The 27655-nt window shown below is 47.4% G+C and overlaps 1 protein-coding gene across 4 annotated transcripts in view; it reads left to right on the top strand.

The window, feature by feature from the left end:
* The window catches only part of Arid1b (AT-rich interaction domain 1B), a 357367-nt gene that overhangs the window by 312157 nt on the left and 17555 nt on the right, over positions 1–27655 (top strand). For 2 of the 4 annotated variants that reach the window (XM_057757684.1, XM_057757711.1), the window contains 5 exons: positions 8231–8376; positions 14144–14253; positions 14973–15131; positions 20937–21146; positions 22891–23095. In XM_057757684.1, coding sequence (XP_057613667.1) covers positions 8231–8376; positions 14144–14253; positions 14973–15131; positions 20937–21146; positions 22891–23095 — 830 coding nt within the window. The remainder of the gene's footprint in view (positions 1–8230; positions 8377–14143; positions 14254–14972; positions 15132–20936; positions 21147–22890; positions 23096–27655) is intronic. The other 2 variants (XM_057757693.1, XM_057757703.1) reach the window with 2 other exon arrangements.

The following is a 27655-nucleotide window of genomic DNA, read 5'->3' as shown; positions in this document are numbered from 1 at the left end:
CACAGTTTGGCTTTTTTTTTATTGATGGATGGCAGGTGAAGCTGCTTTAGAAAATGTGTTTCTTTGGGGAGGGGGCGGAAAAGCTTGGTCTTTGGGCAGCTACAGTGTGTTAGACTGTTCTCTCCGTCCTTCCCAAAGTGCATGGAGCCTGGGAAAGGATCGCAAAAGGACAAATTATTGATGAAGGTGGGAAGCGTGTGTCTGATTCAGCCGTGGCAGCAGCGTGCTGTAGAGAGGAAGGCTTGTGCGCAGGTGTTGTGATGATGGTCTTCACAAGCGGAGTGTAAGATACAGGAGAAAGCATCAGCTTACCTGCTTGAAAAGTCTCTCACCGGTGTCAGTTTTGAGGGTGACTTCTAAGTGTTAAAATCCACCTGCTACGTTGAATAAGCTACAAATATATAGGTTGTTTCTCTTGCTGTCCTTCGTATGAAGGAGGGAAAGATCTGTACTAGAAAGTGCTTTGGCGTCCACTGTCCGCGTGCTGCTAGGCACGCGATGGTACCTAAACATCCACCTTAATGATTGAAGAGTTGCTGTGCTCAGAAAGTCTTGCTGTGGGTTGTTCTAGGGCATCCATAGTTAATGGGGTTTATTCTGGAGTGTGGTGTCTGCTCGAGCCTCGTCTGCCAAAAGCTCAGGGAAGACCTTGGCCCCTGCTTCCTCAAGGGGCCTTGTCATGAATCCTAGACACAGACACAGCTTCTAGGATGTTTTCAGTGACTGAGTTCATCACCCATGGCCTTGACAGCACAGGCTCACGTGTGAGCAAGTGTCCTCAGCACACGCACACACGTGAGCCAGTGAGTGTCCTCAGCCCAGCACACACACACACACACACGTGTGAGCCAGCGAGTGTCCTCAGCCCAGCACACACACACATATGTGAACAAGCGAGTGTCCTCAGCCCACAGTGTGTCCTACATTGTTTGTTCCATTTAAGGAAAACCTGGCAATTCCAAGCTACTGGTTTCTTTGCCAAATACAGTAGTTGATATGTGGGTCTGGAGACTTGGGAATTACCTAGGCTTTGTTTTTGTTTTTCCTTAGAAATTCTTCCAAGGAAGAATCACATCTTCAATGTACAAAAGTCTGACAAATTCCTGGGCCTTTTGAAGCCAGGTTGGTTGGATGGAGTTCATTTCCTCAATGACAGCACCCCCAGCATTGTCTAAACTTCCAGATTTTGTGTCACAGGTCTGCATTGGTCTGTAAGATCTTTATCCTGTTATCACTGTGTGGGTTCCCAGCAGAGGGTGGCAGAGTCTGGAGCCGGGTTTGTGGACACTGCTCACTCTCTGCCCTTTATTTTATGGTGAGGACACTGAGTCCCCTGAGGTCAGCAGAGAAGGTCACCATTGAATTCAAGGGAGGATGCAAGGGTCCGTCTCAGCCTGTGCACTGCTGTCCCTAAACTTGGTGAAGGGGTGAACGCTTGCTTTGCTCATTCCGTAATCTGTAACAGCTGTTCTGGTAGAAACTGAACGTGAGCGTGTATCTGAGCAAGGCCGCCCTTCCTGCAGAGGGCTGAGCTCTCTACCTTCGTCTGCTGAAGAGGACATGGACCGTGTACCTGCCTGGGGCCTGGGGCCTCAGCAGCATGAATAGGCAGCATCCGTGCTGGTGCTCCAGTCTGTTTGACCCTGTGGTTGCCCGTACACTACTACTTCAGCCTCACCATTAAAACCGGGGGAGAAGCGGCTGTGCTGCAGGCCACGCGTTAATCTTTATCTGCTGTCCCTGGAGGAGGCTCCAGTGGACTCAAAAGCATCAGAAGGAGGAAAACTCCCAGACTTAGTTTTTTAAAATAAATAAGTGGTAAAATCAATCAGTTTGAAGCCTTACTAGGCTTGACTAGAAGGTTCTACTGAGTACCAGGAATGTGAGCATGTATATATACATTCTAATGCTAACACCAGGGCCACAGAAAATGTGAGTGTGTGTACCTACATTCTAATGCTAACTCTAGGGCCACAGAAAATGTGAGCGTGGGTACCTACATTTAATGCTAACACAAGGGCCACAGAAAATGTGAGTGTGTGTACCTACATTCTAATGCTTACACCAGGGCTACAGAAATCATCTGTGCTCAGATATTAATATGATACCTTTTGAAGTCATGTTGGTTACTACATCATGGCTAACAACACAAGCATTGAAGGAGCTGAGCTTTGCAAGACAAGGCAATCAGCAGCCTTCCTCTGTGGAGAAGGAGTTGGCCCTGATACAGACAGAGAGAAGTTAGTCTGGCTTTCCTGCAGAGACACCACAACCTGTACTGGTGTGTGCCACATGTCCACACACTACAAGCTACTGTCCTTGTTAAGATGCACTCCTCATATAGTGCAAACCCTATGTTGCTGTTTGCCAGCAAGGTACTTTTTCTGTCTTTTGCTCTGAAGCCAGTGTGACGCCATTCTGCTGATGGACCTGCAGCCACCGATGTGGAAGTACATTAATGGAGAGAGTGCATTAACATGTCAAAGAGACCAGCCCTCCCAAAAAAAAAACCCATAGCTCAATCCCCTGGTTGTAGTGGGATCCCCATACTGTAGACAGCAGGTGATTTGAATTAACTAAGACAGCCCTTTGGATTTCGGACAATTAGGTTTCAACATAATACCTATGATTTGAAAAGTCTTGTTATTGAAAGACAAAGAGAACAGATTTCAAAGGCTGAAATAGAATTTTTATTTCTGAAATTAGATATAAGCCTTTATTTTGTCATCTAAATACTGTACTTTCATTCTTGGCCCCTTTTATTCTATTCCAAATTGAGAATTTGAATGAATATTATTATGTTATTTTAAGATTATCAATTAAGTCTTCCAGAGTTACAAATTGCATATGTAAATCTTCAAATTAAAAAATAGTAAAACATAAATTCTTAAAGGACTAAAGAGTTTTAGTGAATCAAATTATGAAATATACAGCAAATCTTTAATGGACTTGAGTCCATAGCCCAATCCCAGCCATGTGGAGGACAAGGCTCTGTGCCCGTGTTCTGACCGATGTCCTGAGTGGGTCTGTGCAGAAAGAACACAGCTGAGCACTGGTACCCAGGACCCCTCCTCCTCAAAGCTCCCTGACAAGCAAGGGTGGGAAAGGCAAGAGAGCGTGGCAGGACCACCTTCTCCCAGATGGGCATCAGGCCAGGAAAGCGAGCTGGGGCTGGTATCCTGGATCAGGAGGAGCTGGACTCGTTATAAACCCAAGCCAGAGCTTGGGCATCTGTTAACCCAGGTCAGAGTTCATCTCCACAAGCCCATCTTGATGTCCTCCCACAAGATCTTCCTTGTACTCTCCGTGGACAAAGGACGCACCCCTTTACTTAAGTTAGTCCCCTGCCCTAGTCTGACTGCCTTCACACTGAGGACCTGTGCCCCTGCTTGTTGGTCTGGGCCACTTGTTTTTGCTTCTGCCCGCAGCCCTACATGGTGTCTGCCCCCATGCACTTCGTGCACACTAAACAAACTGGATCATTGCATCTCGTGCCAGTGTCATGGTCCCACCAGCTGGGAATACTCAGCTCTGTGGCCCAGCACATCGCAGTTCCTCAGAATAAGGAAATGCAGCCAAGGCCTGCGTTGTCAGCCTGCCAGATTCTCGGACAGCACTGGGAACGGTGAGGGTTCTCAACCCACAGCAATTTTCCCTGGAGATGGGAGGAATGGGTGGTGGGGTGCAGAGGGTGTGCCTGGGGCTTGGAATTATTAAGTGTGGAAGTACCTGGTGGCCTCGTAGTCGACAAGAAAGAAACTGACTCCTGACTGCCCATGATGCCTCGATTTACCGGTATGGAGGACCTTGGGATGTGACACTCTAGGAGTCCTCTTAATCTTGTTCATCGTACTTATTTTGACCTATACTCTGTCACTAACAACCAGACCAAAGCTGACAGCCATAGGGTTCTTCTTTTGTTCATGCTGGAGTGCCGTTGTTGGGGTCCTGATCAAGTCCTGGACTCGGCTCTCACAGGGCAGACAGTGTCACACTTTACTAAGTTAAATGATTTCATGGCCTAGCCTTACTAAGAAACTTTAAGGACTGTTCTAAAAATTAGAAATGATAAGCTGGGTGTGTGGTTCACACCTGTAATTCTAACACTTGGGAGGCTGAGGCAGGAGGATTACCACAAGTTCAAGTAAATCCTGGGCTGTAAATAGTGTGCTCCAGGCTAACCTAGGCTACAGAAGGAAACCCTGTCTTAAAAATAGAAAAGAAAATCCGAAATGACTATGTTTGTATTCCCTGGAGAAGTGCATTGCTTGTATGTGGGTTTGGGAAATACTGCCAAGACAGAGTACAGAGCATGGGGAACTCCAGACCCAAATTAATTTTGTAAGCTGAGTGACAGGTCTACTAAGGTACTAAAGATCTCAGCAAATGCCTGCAAGATATATGTATTCTTAATTATCTCGCTGCTAAACCATCACTTTGATTACTCCTCGGTGCATGTTAATTAGCCCCTCAGTGTCTGCCACGATCACGCAGCCTTTGTCTGCGGCTGGCATTCACAGACTGCCAGGATCTCTGTTAAGACACAGCTAGGCACTGTCCCTCATACTTGTCATCTGGAAGGGGTGTTCAGGTAGGACAGGGACTTGGGATGTGGCTGTTCCTAACACTGCAGAGGAGCAGCCTTCCTTGTAAATAGATTGAGGATTTTCTTAATGTTATGATAACCTCAAATAAAATGCTATGTACAGTGTGTACAGTGTGGTTAGACAGAGGCCTTTTATGTGGGCACACACTGATGATAGCTGGATCTTTTTTTATTATGTAGTGTTGTATACCTCATCTTTGTCCAAGTGGAAGACTGTATTTGTGCCATGCAGGTGGACTATTGCGTGGTACCAGAACCTGTTGGGGGAGGCTGTTCATTCATTTCCTGGCCACCCAGACTCCCAAAGTAATCACACAGAAATCTGTATTAATTAAAATACTGTTTGCCCAATAGCTTAAGCATATTGCTAGCTAGCCCTTACATCTAGAATTAACCTATTTCCATTATTTTATATTTTACCATGCAGCTCGTGGCCTACCAGCAAGATTCCAGCTAAAAGCTTGCGTCTTTCTCCTCTGGCAGCTCCATGGTGTCTCACTGACTTTGCCTTCTTTCTCCCAGCATTCAGTTTAGTTTTCCCGCCTAGCTCTACTCTGCCCTATCACAGGCCAAAGTAGTTTCTTTATTCATTAACCAATAAAAACAACACACATACAGAAGGACATGCCACATCAAGAACCCATAGAAGTCCTGAAGTAACTAATCTCTCTCCCTCAGGAAAGCTCCATCTCCAAGACCCGCTGCTGCCTCTGTGCCTCCTTCAGGGCTGAGCAGGCGGTGGACTCTGCACCAGCAGGAAAGGACTAGAGTGGAAGTCCCAGAATTAAGTGTTCCACATCTTCATTCAGTTTTATGTGTTACTAATAAATGGTATATAAAACAGAACAGTAGGCTCGACAAAGCAGTCAGCTTTGAAGATGACGAGATCATCCTTAGTCATCACTAAAAGCCAGACTGCCAGCGACCATATTCGCATTTTCTTTATACTCTAAAGTCAGAGCCCTTGAACTCCATTTGTTTTGGTTGGTCTGAGAGCAAGTAAGGATAGTTTAGACGCCAGATGAAAGGGCTAAGTCTGCAGGCCACACAGTAGTGCTGTTGAGCAGTGGGGCATCGACATGAAGTGGCTGTGGAAGGAGAAGATGTTTGTGGTGGTGTGTGCTTTTGTGAGACCTCAAGGGATGTGCAGAGCCTCACAGGAAGAGCCGTGCCAAGACGCTGTAAGAGAAACAGCTCTGTGGACAGTTGTGCAGCTAGGTGGAGGCTTTGGAGATGGCCTTGATGGTGGAGCCCAGATCGCAGAGACGCAATGCCAGGAGAGCTTACACCTGAAGGGTTGGAACTCTGTGCTACAGAAATCATTCTGGAGGGCTTGTGGTGAAGTCCTGCTGCCCCTCTGTTAAAATACCGCTCTCCCATTCTTCAAAGAAAAAAAATGAAACTTAAACTCCTTCAGGGTGTCCCCTTCACTCCGTTGTCTCTCACCCAGATCTTTGCAGTGGCCTTCTGAGGCCATTTTCTGGTTCCTCCATCAGTGGCCGCCAGAGGCCTGTGTCTTTAAAACACACATCTTCAGTGTCCTCCCTGCTGCCTAGTCGTGCCCTAGACCTCTTTAGGATCAGGATGGAACCTCAGAGAGCCACTCTGAGCCCCTTCTTACAGGGCTGTGCTGACACCAGTGTCTCAGAACCCTGCCTTTATGCTGTGCTGTTCCTCACTGGCTGCAGATATGAGGGAGGTGTGGTGCCAACCCCTCCTCAGGAAACATTCATCCCCTTACCGCACGGTCATATGGTGTGTAGACCTCTGTCTGTTTGTGCAGGCTACTGTCCACTTGTCGTTTGTTGCTTGGGCCACGTCTGTGTGCCTCGAACTTATTGTCATCTCTAGTCCCATGTGCAGCCCCAGCTCTGGGCAGATAACCGTGAGTGTCATTTCCTACTCAATGGAAGGGATTTCTGCTTAGTCTTTACTTAATCTAGTGTGTCTTCTAGAGCAAAGGGTGTGGAACAATGTATTTTGTTTAAATAGCCTGTGGTCCTGTGATTTTGCAGGGAGCCATGGTTCTTAAATCAAGGGCACTCAGCTCTATTCTGTGTCTCTTCAATAATCCAAATCCTGTTTTGTTCTCACAGGATTGACTGGCCAGAGCCACTGATTTGTGGGAATAATCACGGCATGATTTTGCCACCAGCATTGTCATGGCAGCAGCTGCAGCCAGGACGATGGATTGGCTATGGCAGAAACTGACCCAGGCAGGACAGCCTGCTCCTTCACTTTGCTTGTGTTGCTTGAGGGGCACGTGTGTGTGTGTGTGTTCAGGAGCCACTGAGTGATGGTAGTTCTGCCCATAGTTGAGTCCACCAGAAATTGATGCACAAAGGAAATATACTTATGGTTTTGAGCAATAACTTATTTGAATCTTTTAAATCTTTTGAAAATGTTGACTGCTATAAGCTAGGAGCCACCAAGGTAATTCAGAGAGTGAATAGCTAGTTTTTGGAACAGGTGGGGAAAAGGTGAACTTAGCCCTCTTCTCGGGGTGACTCCTAGCAGCATCTTAGCCACAACTGGGGCAAGCTTTTCAAAGGGATGCTATTACCTAAGGCAAGCTTAGCTTACGGCAGAGAGTCCCACCGCACCCTGCACAGTTAGCCAGTCCTCCTGTTGCAGTGAAATTTCCCTGGCAAGCAGACCTCCATGCCACTGCTAGCAGCCAAGAGTGAGAGAAAGTGTTTGTTACTGAACATAAGCTAAGTCCCTAAGAGGGGATTGCATCTCTGAAATAAAGACACTTCAGTTCTTCCTTCCCTGTGACATCATGGGACAGAGGACGCTTTTGGACTCCACTCTGGATGTCTGCTGTCTTCTGCATCACTCCTTAAACCACATATACAGATGCTGTGGTTTCAGTAGGACCTGATTTTTGCAGGTTAACTAATAGACTGAGGAGAAAGCAGGGCTTTCTCTCATTCCTATTCTTCAGAAGATTTGGGGCAAAGAATTGTTCTAGTAAGATTCTCATACTACTCTGGTTGTTTTTCGTCTCTTGACTTCTGATTTGGGCGAGGTGAGGATGAAGATGCTGGTGAGGATGCTAGCCAGTGTGTGCAGTCAGCTCTTGTTATGAGTTAGGGCTGGAGAGGGCTGGGTGGCTGGAGAGGGCTGGGTGGGTGGGTGTGTGGGTGGGTGGGTGGGTGGGTGGATGGATGGATGGATGGATGGATGGATGGATGGATGGATGGATGGATCCTAATGTGCCATTAGGACCAGGCTTCTGCCTCTGCCTTAGAGTTTTGGACTGGACAAGTGGAGCAGGGCAGGGGTAGGATGACCCAGGATTTGACCCCTGGTGCCAAACATGACAATGAAAAAAGAGCCATCAATTTGGCCTGCTTTTGTAATTCCTGTTTTTATCTCAAGTTCCTTGCTCCTGCTTCTGTTTATCTTAAGTGTAGTGAATAATAACTTAGAACACTTGACACAATTATAAATGTAACTTATTTGTGAACTTATGAACAGTATATTGAATATTTACCAACCGGTAGAGTTCAGCCTCTCAGAAAAGGGCCAGCCTTGCCCCTGCATCTCGAAATGACTGCCAGGGTTCTGTGCAGCCGACGTGGTGCTCAATGAGTGTGTGCCTGTTCTCTTTCCCTGCAGGCAAGGCAGCTTTCCTGGCATGAACCAGGGTGGACTCATGGCCTCCAGCTCTCCCTACAGCCAGCCCATGAACAACAGCTCTGGCCTGATGAACACACAGGCACAGCCCTACAGCATGACCCCAACAATGGTGAACAGCTCCACAGGTAACCAGTGCCACCCTGTCTTCCTATCTCCTCCTCTTAGACTTTATGATGAATGCCCAAATGCTGAGAAGGGGAATTCCTCGGTGCACGTGGGCTAAGTCCATCCCCTGCTTTAGAAAGCTTGCTTAGTCTGTGACTTGATGTAAATGGTTTGTCATGGTTTGTCCACTACATCCCCATGTTTCAAGCGTCTGTGGATGAACTGTGTGTTCTACTTTCTTCTTATCCTTGAGAGTTACTAGGAGGATTGAGGCTCCCGGAGCAAAAACTGACACTTGGCAGTGGCAGAGGTAGGCATGTAGGTTCTGTGCTGCCAAGGAAGAAGTCGCTGTGCCCAGCAGCTGAAGCACTCTCGGGACAACACCTTTCCCTGTGCTGAGTGTGATGTCAAAAATGAGAAGCTGGCGTTTGGCTGAGCTGTATCCCTTTGGGTAGCCCATTGTCTCCACTGGACCTGGGAGGAGATGGAAAGTCCTCCAAAGCTCCGGGACATGTCACCACATTGTGAGCCTTAGCTCCCATGCTCATCTTTACCATTTACATAGCTTTGCCCATGCTCTCTCTGTGTCTGGGTCTCCTGGAACCTAACCTCCCCTTTCCAATTCCCCTCCCCGCCGTGGCAGCCACTCTCAGAGTTCTCTGTCACAGAGGACAGGCCAGAGCAGCCAGGTGTGTTACCTGCCTGAGCAGCGGAACCACCCAGCCCTAGGGGCTCACTTCCTGAAAGTTTAGAAAAACACAGACTAAACTGAGTCCAAACTCAGGGTTTCCAATACCTGAAATCCCCCTTCCCAGTGTTAGGCAGGTGGTGGGTCATGGCGGAAATGCATTCTGCAGATCCAGCAGCCTGCAATGCTGCCCAGCCCATACAGGTCTGGGTCGGGATAGCCTGTATTCTGTCTGGCTTTCTGAGATAAAATTGCTTCTGAAACTGGAATAAATTTCTGTCTACTGTTAGTGATACTCATTTTTTCCCTTTTCCTTTAAACCCCAGAGCTCCCAAAATGCTCTTAGTAAACAGATGGCACACGCCCTGACCAGGAAGATCTATGTGTTCTGAAGAAAGAACAGTTTTATGGGGCTCATAGAAAGGGTTTCATTTTATTATTCAGATAATTCAGCGATTCATTACTTCATGCAGAGGAAATCTGCTCAGTGAAAGACCATTTATCCTTACAGCTTTCTGTAAAGCATAGCAGTATATTTTTCATGGCATTGTGCATTTCAAAATATTGAATTTTTAATAATTTAAACATTTATCAAATTTTGTTCTACAATTTATATGTTTTCATTTCCACATTATCGAGTCTGACGCTACCTGATAGAAAGAGATCACTCAGAAAAACTGAGGAGTATTGACGTCTAGCATCTCTTGTGTCTGTTGACATGTCCCGTGAGTCTTCTCTGAGTGTTAGTCTCTGAGAGGAACAGGAATGACAGGATGTCAGCAGTGCAGCACCCCCAGAACTGTGTGCTGCCCCACACACTGGGAGTGGTTTATTGTGATGTCCACCTCTGTGGCTTGGGACCGTGGCCGTGGAGATCAACTCCCACTCCCAATGCATTCCTCCATCACGGTGCCCTGCGGAGGAAGGTGGAGAGGTGTAGGCAGGGCCAGCAGTGGGGTTTTCTGAGATTCCGTTAGTTAGCACCCCCTGTAACTAGCTTCCCAACATTCCCTTCACTGAGCCAGTTAGTGGTGTTGTAGAAGGCGCACCACACACACACACACATCCTCCTGTGTAGGAACATTGTCACAGACTTCAGTGAGCAAGTGATTACTTAAATGGAGACAGTATGGGAATAAATGTGGCAGGCATTTCTTCCTGGATCTCAGCAGTTGTTGGATGGGAAACAGTGGGGATTGTCTTCTGATGGAGCCACCTGGATTCACATTTAGGTTTGAAATTTGTTTTTAGCAAGTTGGATTAAAAAGTTCGAATCACTTAATATTGTGAGCAAAAGAATAACTTAAAGGTAAACTTGTGTATCCTGCACTGTAGTCGGGTCCGTTGGTTGTTTTAGCATTTGTAGTAATTCCTTAATGTGCTGTTGTCTACTCATGAGGTGTCGCCTTCAGGAGGATCTCTGATGCCAACAACCAGAAAACCTACCACCTAGAGCTCTATGATGGCCTCTCCAGGAGCCACTCAGTAGAAACCAGCTGTTTCCACCATGCTGCCCCGTAGGCTAGGAGCCCCATCTGGTGCTACAGCAAAACCTCCCCACAGGGAGCCTTGGCCAGATTCTAATCCCAAGAGTAAAGTGCCCCTATCATTTGCCTACCTAGGCACTGAGTGCCAGCTCTGGCAGCCCTTAGGAAGAAGGGAGTCAGTGGCACTACCACAGAACTGCCCAAGGACTGCCTACTGCAAGGCACCTGGAGTGCCCGTTATAGCTGCAGAGCCTTTCCGAATTCTGAGGGTGTGTCTAGGAGGCTGTGTTATTAATAACTCCTCCGGTGATCTCCACATGCACAAATGTGACAGCCACAGATAAGGGAGCATTCTGCTCAGTGGTCACTTGATCAGTCACCGTCCACCCTCAAGAAAGAAAAAAGACAAGCAAACTGGGGACAAGGAAGGAAGCGGGCAGACCAGGGACAGGGGAAGATGCAGGCTGAGGGGACTTGATAAAGCATGTCAGCCAAGTTTTGTAAGATGGAAGACTTACATGCTGAGGTCATGCCAAAGCGCATCAGTGTGCCAGCTCCTGGCTGGAGGAGACACTGGCCTCCATTGTAGAGGCCAGTGCAGAGGCTGTCACTCAGGCACACTGTAGAGCCGTGCCCTCCTCGTGCTCCCTGGCACTCCCTCAGAAGGCTGTGCTATGAGGAAGGGTGCTTCCCCAGAGATCTTTCTGTAGCTCACACATGCGCTTATTCACCGTGCAGTGGATTCTGCCACACATGCAACCTCAAGCAAGCGGTGCCTGAGATGCTGGGTCAGGAGGATCCCAGTGAGCTTGAGGCTAGCCTGGGCAGCATAGGGAGCTCTTTGAACCTGGCTAGGCTACAGAGAGGGATTTGTTTTAAAAAAAAAAAAATAGCAACAACCAATTCGTGAACAAGGTAGGCTTTGGTGTTTAGAATGGCAAAATAGCTCTAGAATGTGGGATTTTACCAAGAAAGGAAAAGAGCTTGTGTGTGTCACTGCCTTCTGGGAGTAGCTGCAGCCATGTAAATAACAGAGAGAAGCTGGGAGGAGGACGTAGGTTGGCTTCACTCAAGTCCTGTGTTCCCTGAGTTCTTGAGAATGCACCAATCTAGCTCCTTTAGGACCTTGACTCCTGGTGGCCTTAAGAAGTCATTTTAGCTCCTACATCCCCATGGCAGGACCAGTGCCTGCCCTTAGGATATGTCTGCATTTACCTCGCTCTGGCAGCCCTTGCTGTAGTCTCGGGTGCTGTCGTCCCTGGCCATCCCATCTGAACTTCACACTCTGGACTCCTGGGAGTTGGAGAATCAACAGTTGAGGGAGGGCGTATCTGACAGTGATGTGACCTCTTTCCTGAGGAAAGAGGAAAACGGTGCCCCGGAGAGACCACTGCCCTGGAGGGTGGCAGATACATGCTCTGTGCAGCAGTTCTTTGAAAGTTTGGTTAAGTCAAAAGTAAGCATTTCAGTAGAATGAAGATAAAGTCCACAGTCGGACAGACAGTGCAGTTACGTAGTTAGAAGAAGAATCTGTGCGATGTGTACAAAGTGCCGCTCCAGTCCCGTCTCTCAGAGCGGTAGGGCGGTACAGGTGTATTCACATGTCCAGGGTGCCCACTTTAGACTATAAAATAGAGAATGAAGAAATTTGGGGGATTTCAGATTCCACGTATGCTTTATTCATCGGAGTCTGATTATGAAATCGGTGTGAACTACTGCTGATGATTGTAGTACAGTTGGCTTAGTTCTTTCTGCTTAAAGTTACTTTTGTGTACATTAATGTGTGAAATGCATAAAACATATCGCCATTCCTTCTGCCAAAATAATATCCAGATATAACTTAGAAAACTGGCCAAACAGCTGTCACCTCTGGAGCAGCAGGATTTGGCAGAAGCCGCCTGTTGTAACCTCCTTCTCTGAATTGCGCTGGCTGCCATTGCCCTGAGCAGTGTGTAGAAGGGAAAGGACGGGCCGATATCCATGCACAGGCCCCCTTCCTCCCTGCACACGTTAATTACTCTTCTGAGCATCCAGGCTCACTAATTCCGTCTCGTTGGGCCCTGCGGAGAAGCCGCACGGAAGCCACTGAGCGAGGCGGTCTTCGGCTGTAATATCACTCAGCTGCTTTTTTTGAGGTTTCACACATTCACAGAAATAACACATTTTTAGCTGATCCCAATAGATTTTCCTCTGCAGCTGCATCACTTGAAAAAGCTTTTTGTTCCAGTTCTTAAAGTCTAAGTATTGAAAGTAATTTGAAAAAAAGAAAAACATCTCAATTATGATTTGTGTGTGTTGTGATGACTTTAAGGGCTGACTGGGCTGCAAATGGGCTTTGCAAAGCCAGCCCGTGTGCCTGTGGAAACGCGGGATTTCAGAGCACAGTGTTGAGTGTGCCGACGTAAACTCCAGGGCACGTGGAGGGGTAGGCTTTTTTGGCAGGACCTATGGTCTCAACCTGCAGTGATGCTAACGATATTAACAAATTAGCACCATGGAGCTTGCCAGCTAACTCACCAGAGCCTGCTCATTCTCTCGCTGCTGTAATTAAAACTAATTATTTTCTAAAACACAGTAATGCACGAATATGTGCAGTAATCGTTCTGTAGTGGCCGATCTGCAGGGCCTTTTCAGCTGGTTTGCTATCCCTTTTCTAGCACATTGTGCTCCCGGTGTCGCGCCTGGCTGAGCCCACACTTGCCATTGCAGCATCTGAAGCAGGTTCTGGGTATGAAGCCTTAGGGTTCTGCCATTCTGGCAGGGAGCGATTTCAGATCTCTGCTGCCTCAGTGCCCCTGTTCTTCACACATCTACTATATCTTACTTGCAGCTCCTCTGTCTAGCTCAGTTGTGTGGAAGGCTCGACAGTAGGCTCTATGGAAATTCAGCTCAACTCCCTGCATAGCCACCCTGATTGTCCTCAGTAGTCTGAGTCCCCCTTAGAAAGAAACAGCTCGCCTGAGTGTGTCTGTTGGTGTCTACAGTGAGGATGTGTGAGTCACTTGTTCTCTGAACGTTTATCTAGGGCCTGGGTGGAGCTTGCGCATCCACATCTCAGGCCGCAGATGGAAAGTGTGACTTGTGTCAGGAGCTCCTGTGATGTCTCACTGACTGTAGAGGTTGATGACACAGGCTCTGTGCCAACGGAGGGACAGCAGCCCCCTGTAAAGTTTAGAGACTGTCCCCTAAGTCCTCTGTATGGTTTTCCTCCTCTGTTGTAGACTAGACCATTGGAAGTAGCTGAGATTTTGCAAACAAATCTTTGACCGGTAGAAATAGAGCCCCAAGTCCTCCAGAACCCAGGCGGCAGATACACGCTGCAGTTTCTTCCAGCGCCGCGGGAGCAGTTCATATGCCTGCCCGACTCTACTTGTCACCTACTCTCTTAAGCTGTGATAAAGAGAAAGAACTATAAACTGGCCTGTGTTCGGGGGTCTTGGCTACACAGGGTCTGCTTCCTCCACCATGTAAAAGAATTTCAGACATCAGCGTGTTCCAGCATCCCATGACTCTTTTTCCCCCTTCCTTCCTTCAAGGGAAGCATGGGTGCCAGGTGAGCAGAAGCCCCGTCCATCCCCAGTGTAATCCTTACTCTCTCCTGTTTCCCATTAGCTTCTATGGGTCTTGCAGATATGATGTCTCCGGGCGAATCAAAACTGTCCACACCTCTTAAAGCAGACAGTAAAGAAGAAGGCGTGTCACAGCCTGAGAGCAAGTCAAAGGTACTTCCTCCTCCCTGCATGCTATCGTCACTGCCTGCAGGGCGACCTTCCTGTCCTCTGCCTGGTGATGACACTGTCTCTCCTCTCTTCCCTCTATGTGCCTTGTGTGCCACTTGTCTGCCGTCTTCCCCACCCCCACCCCGCTCCCCAGCTCCCCATAGTGTGGATCTGAAAGTTACTAATTCTTAACAGCATTGAATCACAGTGCGGGAAGGGTGGAGACTTCGCTAAGAGATGCTGTTAGGGGAAGCAAAGGGTTTAATTATATTGCCTGGTGTGGGTACTTGGACCCATTTTCTCTGCATATAGTTCAGAGCTTCCTATTTTGGCTAACTCTGCAACAGCATTCTTACTGTTTGCTTCCCTGCCTTATTTCCCAAATAAGACAAATGGCTTTTTTTTTCTTTTTTTGCTTTCTTACTTCCTTGCATAAGATATATCCCATGCTTAGCATTCCGTCTAAGCTTAAAGTAAGCTTGGTAGCTTTGTGGCCTTTCCAGCATCCAGCAAACTGACCAGCCATACTAAGAATGTTTTAGTACTCTGTTATATATGTTTTTATGTGTGTTTGTGCATGTCTTTATATATACATTTGTGATATGTGTGTGTATGTACGTGTATGTGTATATATACAATTCATCTGTTAAACTGAATGTACTTAATTGTTTTAAATAAAGTTTATTGTACCTTTGTCGTTTTTTCTTATTTACCTACCACAGGATAGCTACAGCTCTCAGGGTATCTCTCAGCCTCCGACCCCAGGCAACCTGCCAGTCCCTTCCCCAATGTCCCCCAGCTCTGCCAGCATCTCCTCCTTTCACGGAGACGAGAGTGACAGCATTAGCAGCCCAGGATGGCCCAAGACTCCGTCAAGCCCTGTAAGTGGCCCTGGTTGTTTGTCGTGGTTTTTTGTATGGAGGGATTTTGGGGGTAGTTAATTAATTACACTTCAATGCTTGCCGGTTTGCTTTATAAGACTCCGTTGTTGATTTGTGAAAAAGCAGAATTTATATATCATTCATTACTAACAGCACATCCGTGTGTGTCATACTCTTTCTGGAGTTCTTAGCAGCTGTTCTCAGGTGGAACCCTTCCTCCACATGGAGTGCACTGGTGTTTTAGGGGCTCAGACACCGCCCTGGGGGTGCCTGCTGTGTGTGCCACCGAGGGCTTCTCTAAAGTCAGCTGCTGTCATTTACACGAAAACTAAAAGCAGCCAGGAGATAAATGACACATTTGACTCCTGGTTTAACTTTGTCATGGTTATTGTATCTAAAAAATGATTTCAAGGCTGTTTACCTGAAATAAATGAATAAATATTGCAACCAGGTACAGTGCGTTATAACAGCAGCCTGTTTCAGTTATAAATTGTGTGCCTGAAATGGCCAAAGTTATAGAAATGTTAGTGTATCTGAATTTTTAGGCTAAGAATGTGCATCTGTGTCAGTCACTGACAAAGACAGGCGCTAACATTCTTCAGAAAAGTGACAGCATTTGCCATCTACATACCAGGAAATGCTCTTTTGACCTCCAAGTTGGGCCTTTATTCCTTCTAAAAATATTACCCTGTACCAATAAAAAAGTAATATGTTATTATAACCTTTTACTTTACGTTCATATATAGGGAATCAAAATATTTAAAAAAAAAAAACATGAAATAAGTTGTCAAGAAACGTAATGAACACGCTGCTATCTGCAAGACAGTGTGTTAAAGTGCCCAGCTCAGGAGAGCAGGTTGGAGGGAAGAAGACCTCGGCTGTGCAGGATCTGGCAATCTAATCAAAACCCGAAAGGAGGCTGCCATTAATTACCCATCTACTGGGGTAAACCTGTAGAGCCGGGCATGTTGAAGAGCTGGTGGCTGTGGCAAGCATTTGTGGAACTCTGCTATAACCAGCGTTTGCCTTTTCAGAGCGAGGAAGGGGGCCCCGGGCATCCCCTTCCCTGAAGATGTGTTTCAATTTCGAAATACCCAGAGTGAGCCGTGGCCCACTTCCAGCCAGATCAGAGGAAGGGGGAGCTGGACCCCCTTGTTTTTAGGTGGTGTTGTGCTGTTAGCTTTGAGTCTCAGAAGGCAGCCGATACTGTGTGTTTGGGGGTTATTTTGTTTTTCGGTAAACCACCTTGGAATTTTTTCTTCCTTTTCCTTCCTTTCTCTCTCTTTGTAACAGGAAAAAGCATATGAATTAACAATGCTAAATGAATGGGCAGAGTCCAAATACATTTACATAAACGTTTGCATATTGGCTCAGTTGTAGAAAATGGTAATGCTTAAAACTTAAGATAATAATTGAGAATAATTAGTGAAAATGAAGACCTTAATAGGCTGGGCACCATGAGAAAACACTTACTGTTGGTCCTGGAGTCACAGCTGACAGAGAGGCTGCTGTGTTCCAGCTTCCTGCTCAAGCTGCACTTACCCATTGAGGCCCGTGCAGAATTCCTACCCCAGATTCTGTCTTCTAGCTGGACAGTGATCAGGTCTATAATCTCAGACTGGGAGGCTATGGCTGGAGAATCATGTTTGAGTCTAGCCTGGGCTAAATAGCAAGCCCCACCTCAAAAAAATTAAATTTTATTTAAATGTAATAGAAAAGTAAACTAAAGTACTGACCCCATTTTCTGATGATTATACTTGAATTTTCTTAAAAACTTACTGCCACACTTCTCTCTTTATGCCATAAATTGCTTTGTGCTTAAGAATCTATTAGCAAACCTGTGGCTCCGGTGCGAACCAAGGACAAGAGAGGCTGTGTTTGCCCTGTGCTAGGCCCTGGCTGTGTGTTCTGCTGCGTGAGATGGGTGTTCCAGAAGGGGAGTGCAGTGCCATTGGGCTTCTGGTTGCTGCAGACCCCTGCAATTCAGGAGAAGTGAACTGCTCCTGCAGAGAGGCCGCTTCAGTTGGTGCTTGAAACCGGTCTCGAGTAATGTCCCCAGAAAAGCTTTGCTAATAGCAGGCATGAGCCGGGCAAAATAACAGAGCTGCCATGGTTGCTTTGACAGTGTGCTTTGGACCAACATTGCTTTGTTAGAAAACATTCTAAAATATAAATAAACATTTGTCCATACGCATATACATATACAGAGAACCAAGCATATGGCAAAGACTGCTGAAATGTAAATCTGCCTCCGAGGCTCAAGAAAACGCGTCTGAGCCGAATTAAACTATATGCAAGGAAAGCGTGTGTGGTGCCATCAAAATATCTTGCTGTGATTTTTCAGCAACATCCATTCTTCCTGCTCCCCAAGGGATTCAGAACCTGGGATACAGTGTTCACAGCCCAGAAGTAGTTCCAAGTGGCCCTTGGACTCCTACAAAAGATCTTCTTGAAGCCCTTCCCACAGTTGTAGGCACTGTCTCCTCAAGACCATCCTCAAATGGGAACAGAGATGGCTCTGGGGGCCAGAGCAGTGACTGCTCTTGCAGAGGACCTGGCTTTAGTCCCCAGTACTCAAAGAGGCCTCACAACTGTCTGCAACGCCAGTTCCAGAGGATCTAGCGCCCTCTTCTGGCCTCCATGGGCACTGTACACACAATACACATACATGTAGGCAATATACATAAAATAAAAACAGATCTAAAAACTAGAAATTTCCTCAGATAGTCCAGCCAGCCAGCGTCTAGGAGAGAGGAAGAGCTGTGTTCAGTGGCAGCAGGTAGCACACATGTCCTCTGCTGGGCTCTCCTCCTCTGTTCTCCTAGTTCTCTCTCCAGACACTAACATCTTCCTTAGACACTGACACAACTCACAAGCAAGCCTTGACCCAGAGAGGTGTCCACTGCTGCTCTCTCACCTGTGACCTCACTGTGGCCACCACATTCGTGTCACACCTTTTGTCAGTGCATATGCTGTTTGTTGTTATAATAACTAGTTGTTCATTCTAACCTGCGCACAGTCAGGCTTTTACACAACTTTCTGTCATAGAACAGCTTGCATACCATTAGTGTGAAGGACGCTGTGCCGAGTGAGTGCGTTCACAGTTGCCAAGCTTGTGTCGGTGGGAGAGCTGTTGTCAGTGCACTGCAGAGCAGCACACTGCACTCTAGGCAGAGCACGGCGAAGGAGCCAGCCAGCATGTGACAGGAGAACTGAGCCTTGGTGTGGATTAGCCAGCAGGCCTCCTGGGAAGTTGCCACGCAGGCACCTACATTTCTTGAGCTATGTGAAATGCTTTAAGCATGAAAAAAACATAAAAATGAACCTGGGCAGTGGTGGTGCACACCTTTAATCCCAGCACTCTGGAGGTAGAGGCAGGTGGATCTCTGAGTTCAAGACCAGCCTGGTCTACAAGAGCTAGTTCCAGGACGGGCTCCGAAGCTACAGGGAAGCCCTCTCTCAAAAAACAAAAACAACAAACAAACAAAAAACCATAAAAATGCCTTGGGGAAGATGCAAAATTATCAATAACTATTACCTTTTATGCTTGAGAGACAACTCAGTGCTGGGAGAGCTGCTAAACTCTTGGACCCATTTCAGGGCCCAGCGCCCACACCCACGTTGTGTGGCTCACAGCTGCCTGTAACTCCAATTCCAGGTGATTCCTGCTCCCTTTATTGACCCTGGACATCTACATGCATACATACATGTTCGCACACACAGGTGGAAACAGACACATATGAACACAAACATACACACGCACAATAAAAAAAACACCTTTGATGAACTACTCATTGCCCTTTCCTGATTATAAAGGAACAGATTAGAATAACACAGGTTGACAAAGAAAGGTGACCAAGTTAAAATCTACATATGCAGACTCCCCCAGTATTTTAGGTGTGCTTCCAGCCCTAAGAATCCTCTCAAAGGCAGAGACAAACGCTGCTGTACACTGGCCCTCTGCTCATGCTCAGTCTGTCCTCAGGGAGGAGTGCACTGGCCAGAAGTGGAGGCTGGGTCGTACCTCCGGGATCATGGCAGAGCTGCTCAGGTCTTTCAGGACCCCTTTAAACAATCAATGGCCTTCACTGTTCCTCAACAGCACACTGGCGAACGTTGCCTCCCAGTTGCTCATGAGGGAATGTATCTGACTACAGGGAAAGATGCTTTTCCCTCATGTTCTTATTTCAGGATTTCATCTTTTAAAAGCACTGGATTTGTGTTTGAGTGACCCTTCCTAGAAGAAGCACAGCTCTCTGCCACCATTAGCAGCCACCTGCTATTATGAACTTCTGTCAGCTCTGTAGTTTCTTCTCTTAGTAAAGTGAAAATAAAGCTTATGAAAGATACAATTCAAGAGCTTTTCATTTGGATATTATACATGCATAAATATGGGTACACACCCTAAAAGATCACACTGTGTTGTAAGGAGGCCACCTGTTTGTTCCCAAAATAATCACATAGAAATTGTATTAATTAAATCACTGCTTGGCCCCTTAGCTCTAGCTTCTTATTGACTAACTCTTACATATTAATTTAACCCATTTCTATTAATCTGTGTGTGGCCATGTGGCTGTGGCTCACCGGCTAAAGTTCTGTCCAACTCTGGTGGGGCTACATGGCTTCTCCCTGACTCCACCTCCTTTCTCTCAGAATTCAGCTTAGTTTTCCTTGCCTACCTCTATTCCCTGTGCAGGCCCAAGACAGTTAGTTTATTAACTAATGGTATTTACAGCATACAGAAGGGAATCCCACATCAACACTTGCTTCCCATTCTGACCACATCAGCTACCCTATTCAGCCCTTGGGTACTGGGTACTGAATTTAGACCTTCCTAAATACCATTGAGGTCTAGCCCCATCCTTTCCCTACTTTATCTTTTTTTTCTAATTTGAGACAGGGGCTTAATAAACTGTCAGTCTAGCCTCAAACTTTGTGATATTCCTGCCTCAGCCTTCCAAGTACCTGGGAGTACAGGCTTACACAAGTGGGCCCAGGCCGTCCGTGTTTATGTATTTTATTTATAGACTTTATGCCTCAGTAATAATAAAACCAGAGGCTCAACATTACAGGCAGAACGGCCTGTAGAGGAAAGCTGCCACTTACCGAGCCTGGTGCGTGGTTTCTAGGGTGCTAACCACACTGGGGTGCTTGTCTGATAACCCCTTGACTACACTGTGAGTCTCAGAACCCTTACCTAGGGAGAATTGGCTGCCCTGTGCCAGTTTTAGCTGCCCAATAGCTTACAAACGCCAGCAACTTGGAGGCACATCTGACTTGTCTGTGGTTTCTGTCCTGCACACTGCAGCAAGCACCAGGTGTCTGTTCTGTCATGTGACCTAGTTTTCATAAGGGCACGTATTAGTCATTCTTATTTAGAGGAAAAAAAGTGGGAATGTGTTATTGGAGGTGAGGGGACTTTATGGTATCAGACATGAGAAATTCGACCACAGACCTTCCTTCTCTAGACTGCCAGTGTTTTGGTTCTCAGAAGCACATGAGACCTCATTGGAATCTTGCCTTCCGAGACTCAGTGCTTCTATCAGAGTGTTTATTTTACTTCGGTTTTTTGAAGTGTTAAAATGAAGAGCTTGGGCCCTTTTATTTGAAGTCAGAGTGTGTTATTTAAGAAAATGTTATGATTTGTGCCTGAACTAGTAGCCTTTGTCCCTCGCCATTAGTCGTAGGATAGTCGTAGTCTTTAAATGTGTTTCTTGTGCTTATCAGTTCTCTGCTCTTTCCTCACCTTCTCCCCTCCCCCCACTCTGCTCCCCTGTGCCCGCTGCCACCCACTTCTGGCACTAGAAGTCCAGCTCTTCTTCCACCACTGGGGAGAAGATCACAAAAGTGTATGAGCTAGGGAACGAGCCGGAGAGGAAGCTGTGGGTCGACCGCTACCTGACCTTCATGGAAGAGAGGGGTTCCCCAGTGTCCAGTCTTCCCGCAGTGGGCAAGAAGCCCCTGGACCTGTTTCGACTCTACGTCTGCGTCAAAGAGATTGGCGGTCTGGCGCAGGTGAGAACGCTCAGTGCCGAGCAAGTGTGCAGACAGGCCTTTGCATGGCTCCTTTGGGATGCTTCATTTTTGTTACGGTTTTTTCAGAGGAGAAGTTAAGCCTCTAGGAAGGTCACCTTCCCAGGACCCTGTGGTGACTGGAGAGGGCTAGGATCCCTGACTCTCCTACCCACTTGTGTGGTCTCGGTTTCCTCATCTGTACCAGATCGCTAGCGTTTTTCTCCAGCAGCTCTAGAATTCTCTGGAATCTGCTACAGATTCATAGTAAACACTCCAGAAGTGTTTTAGAAATGACTAAATTCATCATGGGGTTCAGATAAAAAAAATCAAATTCACTATTTTAATTCAAACTAAGTCTAATGGAACACACCTGTAATTCCATACTGGAGACGGGAGGACCAGGAGTCCAGGGCCAGCCACAGTGTCACTGAGGTTTCTGTGTCTCGGTTCTGTGGTTCTAGGAGTTACAGGACAAACCTTTGTTCTTGGCCTTTCCTTCAGTTACCTGCCCCCCACTGAGGCCTAGGGTAGACCCATTAGAACTTATTATAACCATGCTGGGTTGTGTGTCACAGTCCACGTCACGTGCTGGATGGACCACCTCTCCTCCCTCTCCCTGTGAGCCCTGCCCCTCCCATTCTGCTCTATCTCCCCTATATGCAAAGCACCAAGATAAAGAGCAACTCGAATCCACTCTTGTGGTGGTCTGCGCAGCTCTGCCGCTGTAGCTCATGCGGGACTGGGGGCACTCATTGTTGCTAGCTCCGTGCTGTTCCCAACAGGGCTGTGAGCAGGTGTTGTGCTATGACCGCCCAAAGCCCAGCACTCTGGTTGACCAAGCAGTAGAGTTGCAGTCTGAAGCAGCCGTGGCCTGTTGTTGCTGTCAGATGTGTTTATTGTGACTGTTGAGCACTAAATGAATGGACGTAAGGAATGCCGTGCTACAGTTTGGATCCAGATGACCATTGCAAGCCACCCGACATAGCACACATCAAAAGACACAAGCCTCCATCTTCCCTGAGCTATTTCTGTGTCTTTATGTTTCATTCATGCCTTTATCATTTCACAACCCATTCCTGGATAGAAACAAAAAAGTTGAAGCCATGCCCCCCCCCCATCCTTTCTTGGAGTGCTGATGTCTTCAGCCTCATGTAGTAAGCCCCGGAGGACACACATAAACCTGTGCCCCAGACACTAAGCTCCTGGCCAACACTCCAGCCAGGGAGCAGGAGCCCTGCTCTAGATACTTCCTGTGTCCATCCCTCAGGGAGCCTCAGGGAGCCCAGGGGCACACTCCCGTGTCTACTGGAAGGGAACATTATTTTTTCATGTAAGTATAGTGCTGTTATTGTTAGTGTTAGGCACCCTTTTAGAGATGGTGGGGATAGGTGTGTGTGTGTGTGTGTGTGTGTGTGTGTGTGTGTGTGTGTGTGTGTGTGTGTGTGGTGGGGGTGGGGGCTCCATTCATTCCTGGGACTCAGGAATCCAGAAGCTCTTATACAATCTCTAGGAGATGGAGCAGGCAGAAGACCCCAGCAAGTGGGCTTTTATGTAGCCATCGGCAGGTTCCTTAATGGCTTTATAACTGTAATGCTGTCTGTGTGCTGCTGAGTGGGAGTGATGAGCATTGGTTAAAAGAGGCAAATTGAAAAAAGGAAGCCAAGACATTAAGTGCTTGTTTGTCTCCTGGCTTTAAACAAGCCACTTTACTGCAAACCAACGATCCTGCCCATTTTTTTGCTAGGTTAATAAAAACAAGAAGTGGCGTGAGCTGGCAACCAACCTAAATGTTGGCACTTCAAGCAGCGCGGCTAGTTCCCTGAAAAAGCAGTATATTCAGTACCTGTTCGCCTTTGAGTGCAAAATTGAGCGTGGGGAGGAGCCCCCGCCAGAAGTCTTCAGCACAGGGGATGCCAAGAAACAGCCCAAGCTGCAGCCGCCATCTCCTGGTAAGTGACAGCTGGCTGAGCCAGACCCCAAGCCAGGAAGAGGAACCGGCCTCCTCAGCAGTGCTTCAGAGAGTGAGATGCAGGGCTGCCCTTTGCTGCCCTTTGCGTCAGACACAGAAGGCAGCACTCCCTGCCGCTCCTCTTCACCAGAGTCGACCTTCGAATCCTGAGCCGCGTACCTTTGTTTCTAATACAAAGATTTACAAATATTCCGTCCAGCCCTAGTCAGAGTAAACACCCACATGAACCCATTCTGCTGTTTTACAGCCCCAGTGCTGCCACCTTCAGGCCCAATGCCTGGCTTGCACCCCCTCTTCTGTCTGGGCCACTCAGATTTATACTTCAAAAAAAAAAAAATGAGATTGGAATAAGTTTCTGCTGTTTCCTGTCCAGCAGGTTCTTACCTGGAAGGAATCCATGCAGTATGGTGGAAAAGGCCCTTGGGTGCCGTCATGAGGCAACTCCTTCTTGCCCCTCCACCCACGCTGTTGGTTATGGGCCATGCTTTTCCGCTCTCCCTCTGGCCTTCGCCCCCCCCCATAGACTTTCAAGTGTGAAATTAGCAAACACTGTGTGCTGGTAACTTCTGCATTAGAGACATGAAGACACTGGCCTCCTGCTCACTCAGGAAAGTCCCACCATTCCTGGTTTCTGGTCACCAGTCAGTCATCAGAGATCACATGGAAGCCTAGGAACCCTTCAACACTTGTGGGCAGGCTAGCAGTTGCTGCTCCAGGTGGAGACTGAGCTGATCCAGCAAATGGTCGGGCCTGAAGCTAGCTGACAGCCATGTTTCTCAAGCATGTACACTTCTGTACCCTTATTTTATCTTCACATCAGCCCTGGATGCAGAAGCAATTTAAATGTCCCCGAGATAAAGTCTTAGAACTCCAAACCACACAATGAGGGTGCAAGAGCCTGTTTGGGGCTGTTTGGCTATATGTTGTTCACTGAACCCTCCAGACAGCTCAGCCTAGATGGGAATGCCTTTGAAGGAGGCCTCATGTTCACATCTAGAAGCCCCAGGAAGAACTCTGTTCGCTTCTAATGATTCTCTGGCTACTGTCGGCATTGCTAAGCTGCTACAGTTGGCAGTGAAGAGGTCTCAGATAAGTACAGCCAGCCGTGCACTACCCTGCCCATCCCTAGATGTAGGCCTGCCAGGTGGAAAAACCCTCCCCTGCAGCCTCACCCTTAATGATCCAAACTTTCACCATTCTGGGTGTACCTGAGTACTGGACAGTCTAATTTTAAAAACCACACAACATTACATTCAGTTCACAGAATGAAAGAAGCTGCCCATGAACAGCGCTGAGACTATTTTTCCAAAATAAAACCCCAGTGGGGTGCAGAGTCCAGAGCAGTAATATCTGCAAAGATCTAAAGATGCATTTTATTCGTGAGGAAAGAAGTCGTGTCCCTGAATGGCCTGCACTTGTGTGGAGAATAGCTCTCCCAGCATGCCTCAGCCTCAGTACAGGAGGCCCTGCCGGGGTATAGACCCTGCAGAAAGTGGAGGCCTGTTCCCTCGAAAGCCAGCTTTTCTCTTTCCCCGGCTTAAAACACTGCCTCTGTGGCAACATTATCCTTTCAGCTGCACAAAGGAGCGTGGCTTGGGCAAGCATTCTTGGTCCAGATGGAGCCAGGGTCCTGCTGTGATGTGGGGATCCAGAGAATGCATGCCCTGGGCTCCGGACCACACAGAGCCCATCCAGGGGACAGTGAGCACCAGTAACCTGGCCCGTGGCCGGGTCTGTGTGACGGCCATACATGCATCAGATGGCCTCCCTGGCTCCAGACCCTTGTTGAGATGGTTGAAGAAAATTATTCCTGTGCCAGGATGTTTTCTTGATCTCGCTTAAACTTCCGTGCAAGCACATCCAGGCAAACTAAAGCAAAGATTTCTAATGAATATTCTAGCTTGTTCTCCCACCCGCCACCGGGTCAATTATTCCTAAATCATATATCTGTGTTCTGAGAGGATTCCAAATTTTGGGTCTCTGGCCAGTTTTAATTGACTGTGGCTTTATGAATCTAAAGCTGAGTTCAGTCAAACCTCGGAGGCTTGTCCCCTTAGCCTCTGCAGCTGCATCCTCCAGACAGACACTCTGCAGACAGATGCACCCCTTGAACTCCGTCAGGGCCTTGGCATGAAGTCTGCATGTCTATGGTGCCAATGGGATCCTCACACTGAACTTCTCAAAGTTGGTGGAAGTTTAGTCAACAGCAGGTGGCCCCAGCAGACTTGGGGAACTGGAGCTGAGGAGTGGGGCAGGCGGAGACAAGGGAATGCCATTCAGCTAGTAAGTTTGTAACCCAAAACCGATCTGTCTTTGCTGGCAGGTGGCTGACTGCATTTCTATTATTAGCTGACAAGTGATGTCACAAAACCTGTCATGGTTCCAACTAGGGAATCCTCAGAGGAAGACAAATGAGAAAGGGGCCGCAGTAACAAAGGTGCCCTCTGGGTGACCTCTAGTCACTAGGACAGGGACACATCAGCTGTTCTTCTCACACTGTTCCCCGCACCCCCTCCCACCAGAACTGGGGCACCGGGTTCATGCTGTGTAAATTATCTTCCCAGCCAGGAGCCTGGCTGTTCCCCTCTGAAGTGTGTGAACGCACTTAACCTTCAGTAACCTTTCCATTGTTTACTTTAGAGCATACATTTGTAGCTTCTGGCAAAAGGTAGGGATATCCTAGAGAGCCAGCGGCCTTCTCCGCTAATGGAGTTGCAAGAGGGTGTATTCATTTTCTTTTCCTGAAAGGAAAAACATTGGCAAGAAAGGAGAATTTTTTTCTTTGTTTTTTATTAGCTGTAAATGTGACTGCTCTATAAATAAGGTCATTCTAGCATCACAGCAGGCTGTGAGCCATATTTCCAGGGAAGTGACGGAAGCATCGATAGGACTGGCCGTGTCCTAAAAGGCTCCTTGCTCACTCCTTGCAGCCTGCCTTCTTAGTGCATATTTCCAGAGTGGAGTGCTTGTTAGTTAGCTTTTCTGCCTCCATGAGGAGGGAGTCAGCTTAGATCGTGAAGCCACCCCTAAGTCACCCTGAGCCCCCCCATACACTGTGGGCAGCCAGTCAGGCCGAGGGACTGGGCAGCCCCCATCTGACAGATAACCCAGGCTTGTTAAGAACAAGTCCAGAGGAAACTCCAGTTCCCACAAGGCAGTCCATATGTCCAGAAACGAGCTCAAGCTGGACGGCAGAACTTAAGTTGGTTAGTTAGACAAAAGCCAGAATTCCTCCAGAACTTGTGAAACTGGTCCACATCTGCCAAAGGGAGACAGAAAGGATAAATGGCTACCTGTTGCTGCATGTCAGAGCACATGAGTGGCCTCCAGGCTCCCTCGGTATCAAAACTACCCATTATACATTTCAAAGTCCATGGTAACATGCTGCCTCCCCAGGACTCCCTCCTCCCAGGCACTCCTGCTCTTTATAAGGCAACAGTCCCCCTGCCCCTGCTCCTCTCACTGTGCCCTGTCTGTTCTCTACCCCTTCTGTCCTCCCCTCTCAGACACTCTGGTCTTGTCTGCTGGCCGTGTTCAGTCTACTTCTGCCTTGGCCCTGGGCTCTTCCAGATGCCTGTCTGTTCTCTCGCTCTCATGTCTCCAATAAAAACTTTAATCAGATCACAGAGAGGTCATTTGAGCAGTTTCTTTACATACATACATACATACATGCAGTTTCTCTTGCATACATAGTGATGCCCACTTTTCCCATTTCTGACGCCTTCGTTAAGAAATGGCTTAGGACTTCTTTACCCCCCATTTTCTCTGAAGTAAAACAAGCACTGGAGCGAGGCTTGTCCCCTCCTCCACAGGAGAGCAAGTGTCATTTCCCATGTACTGGCAGTCTGCAGTGCTCAATCCCAGGCAGTTGTGCAGACGCCATAAAGATGGGGTTGTGTGGCCTTTGTCAGTTGGCTACACTGCGGGTTCATCTGTTGAAAAGGGCCTAGATGCACCAGACACAGATTCCCCTGGATTGTTCCTGTCTGATGGATACATGGAAGCAACATCTGTGTTCCTGTCTGATGGATACATGGAGCCAACATCTCTCTATTGAACATCTAGCATGCTAAAGACTACGGTAGATGATGAAGTGGGCAAGGTTAACTAATAACCCACTTGAGTTCTGAAAGGGCTCCCTTCCAAATGCTGTGACTCTCAAGTAACTGTGGTGGAAACAGTCTCAGAAGCCCAGCAGCAGGACTGAAGAACTAACCGCAAGCCAGCCTGATGTGCATCTGTAATAACAAATCTTGCAGCTCAAATGAGTGTTTTTAATGATAGAGCATAGGTGTCCAACTGTTGAAAAGATATTAAAATATTGTAAGGTGCCTTGTTAACCTACATAACCACTTTTGAGCTGCAGACATTCCCTGCTGCGCTGCAGAAGAACCCGTGTTCTGAAGCACTATATTACAGACCATCAAACTGATGTGCCAAAATTTTCGTCCCATTTCTCCTTTATTTACATTTAGAGTATTTCCAACAACGCTGAGTTAAACAATTTTCTGCCTAAAGCCTTCTTTTTCTTAGACTCCTT

Source organism: Chionomys nivalis, chromosome 2 (assembly GCF_950005125.1).
Source record: "Chionomys nivalis chromosome 2, mChiNiv1.1, whole genome shotgun sequence".
NCBI lineage: Eukaryota > Metazoa > Chordata > Mammalia > Rodentia > Cricetidae > Chionomys > Chionomys nivalis.
The sequence above is the reverse complement of the archived record's forward strand: the minus strand, read 5'-3'. Positions and strand labels throughout refer to the sequence as shown.